Genomic DNA, 991 nt, shown 5'->3' on the forward strand with positions numbered 1-991 from the left:
TAATGACTCATTAATTTTCCCATGCAGCAAAAATATAGACAACGTGCATAGCTCTGTCCTCGGCTCGGCTCAATCCCGCAACCCGCGGCGCGTCGTGACGAGGCGAGGCGTGGCATGGCGAGGCGAGCGAGGAGGAGGAGCGCGCGTGTAGGTCTCCTCTTCTCATGCTCATACAAGTGGTAGAAGAGCTGAGGTGTAACTCTCTCTCAACTTTCAATGTGGGACTAAACTTTAGCCTCACTCACTCCACTCACATGTGTGTATGAATGGGCCAAGAGAATTTCAGAATTTTAGTTCGGCTTTGGGCCAAAGGCCTATTAGCAAAATTCCAACAGGAAGCACAGGACATAGATGAGCTCGTCGGCGACCAAGAAGGGGGCGTCGATGGTGGTGGCGACGAGCATGGCGGCGGTGGAGGCGCTCAAGGACCAGGCGGGGCTGTGCCGCTGGGACTACGCGCTCCGCTCGCTCTACCACCGTGCTGTTGTCACCGGCCGCCGTGCCGTCCCGGCGTCCCTCACCTCCACCTCCTCCTCCTCCCAGGCCACGAGCGGCAGTGTGGCCGTCGTCGGGAGGGCTGCCCGGCCCAGGCGATCCGAGGAGGAGAAGCTGCACAAGGCGTACCACATCGTCTGCTGGGCCCCCAACTGATTATAGAACTAATAGTAGCACATTTTTGTTCTGCTGTCTATCGATTCTTTTCCAGCCTCTCTCTTTCTCCGTTTCGGTCTCTTCCCCGAGCATCTGTGAATGGCGTGTAAACCGCATATATGTTTGCTTCCACGCAGAAAGAAAGAAAGTGAGATATATAAACGGAAGAGTTCCTAATTCATCTGCTCGCTCCTGATTCTTGAACCTCGCCGACCTCCGCAGCCTCCCAGTTCAATCGAGACATGATCGGATGCAGCTGCAGCACCAGCGTTCATGCCCGAGACGTGCGTGAACTACTCTGAACGCTGCACTGATTTTTTTCGAGCTGCCTCAACCGTGC

At 55.6% G+C, this 991-nt stretch overlaps 1 protein-coding gene across 1 annotated transcript; it reads left to right on the forward strand.

Moving 5' to 3' along the window:
• Window positions 1–314: 314 nt before the first annotated feature.
• On the forward strand, window positions 315–666 carry LOC125524577. Its single transcript, XM_048689610.1, has one exon. The coding sequence runs from the start codon at window positions 352–354 to the stop codon at window positions 649–651; it is 300 nt and encodes a 99-aa protein (XP_048545567.1). The 5' UTR covers window positions 315–351; the 3' UTR covers window positions 652–666.
• The last annotated feature ends 325 nt before the right edge of the window (window positions 667–991 follow it).

Source organism: Triticum urartu, chromosome 7, assembly GCF_003073215.2.
Source record: "Triticum urartu cultivar G1812 chromosome 7, Tu2.1, whole genome shotgun sequence".
NCBI classification, from domain to species: domain Eukaryota; kingdom Viridiplantae; phylum Streptophyta; class Magnoliopsida; order Poales; family Poaceae; genus Triticum; species Triticum urartu.

Excerpts from the sequence above, each read along its gene's own strand:
- LOC125524577 (XM_048689610.1), top strand. The coding sequence starts at position 352 with ATGAGCTCGTCGGCGACCAAGAAGGGGGCGTCGATGGTGGTGGCGACG.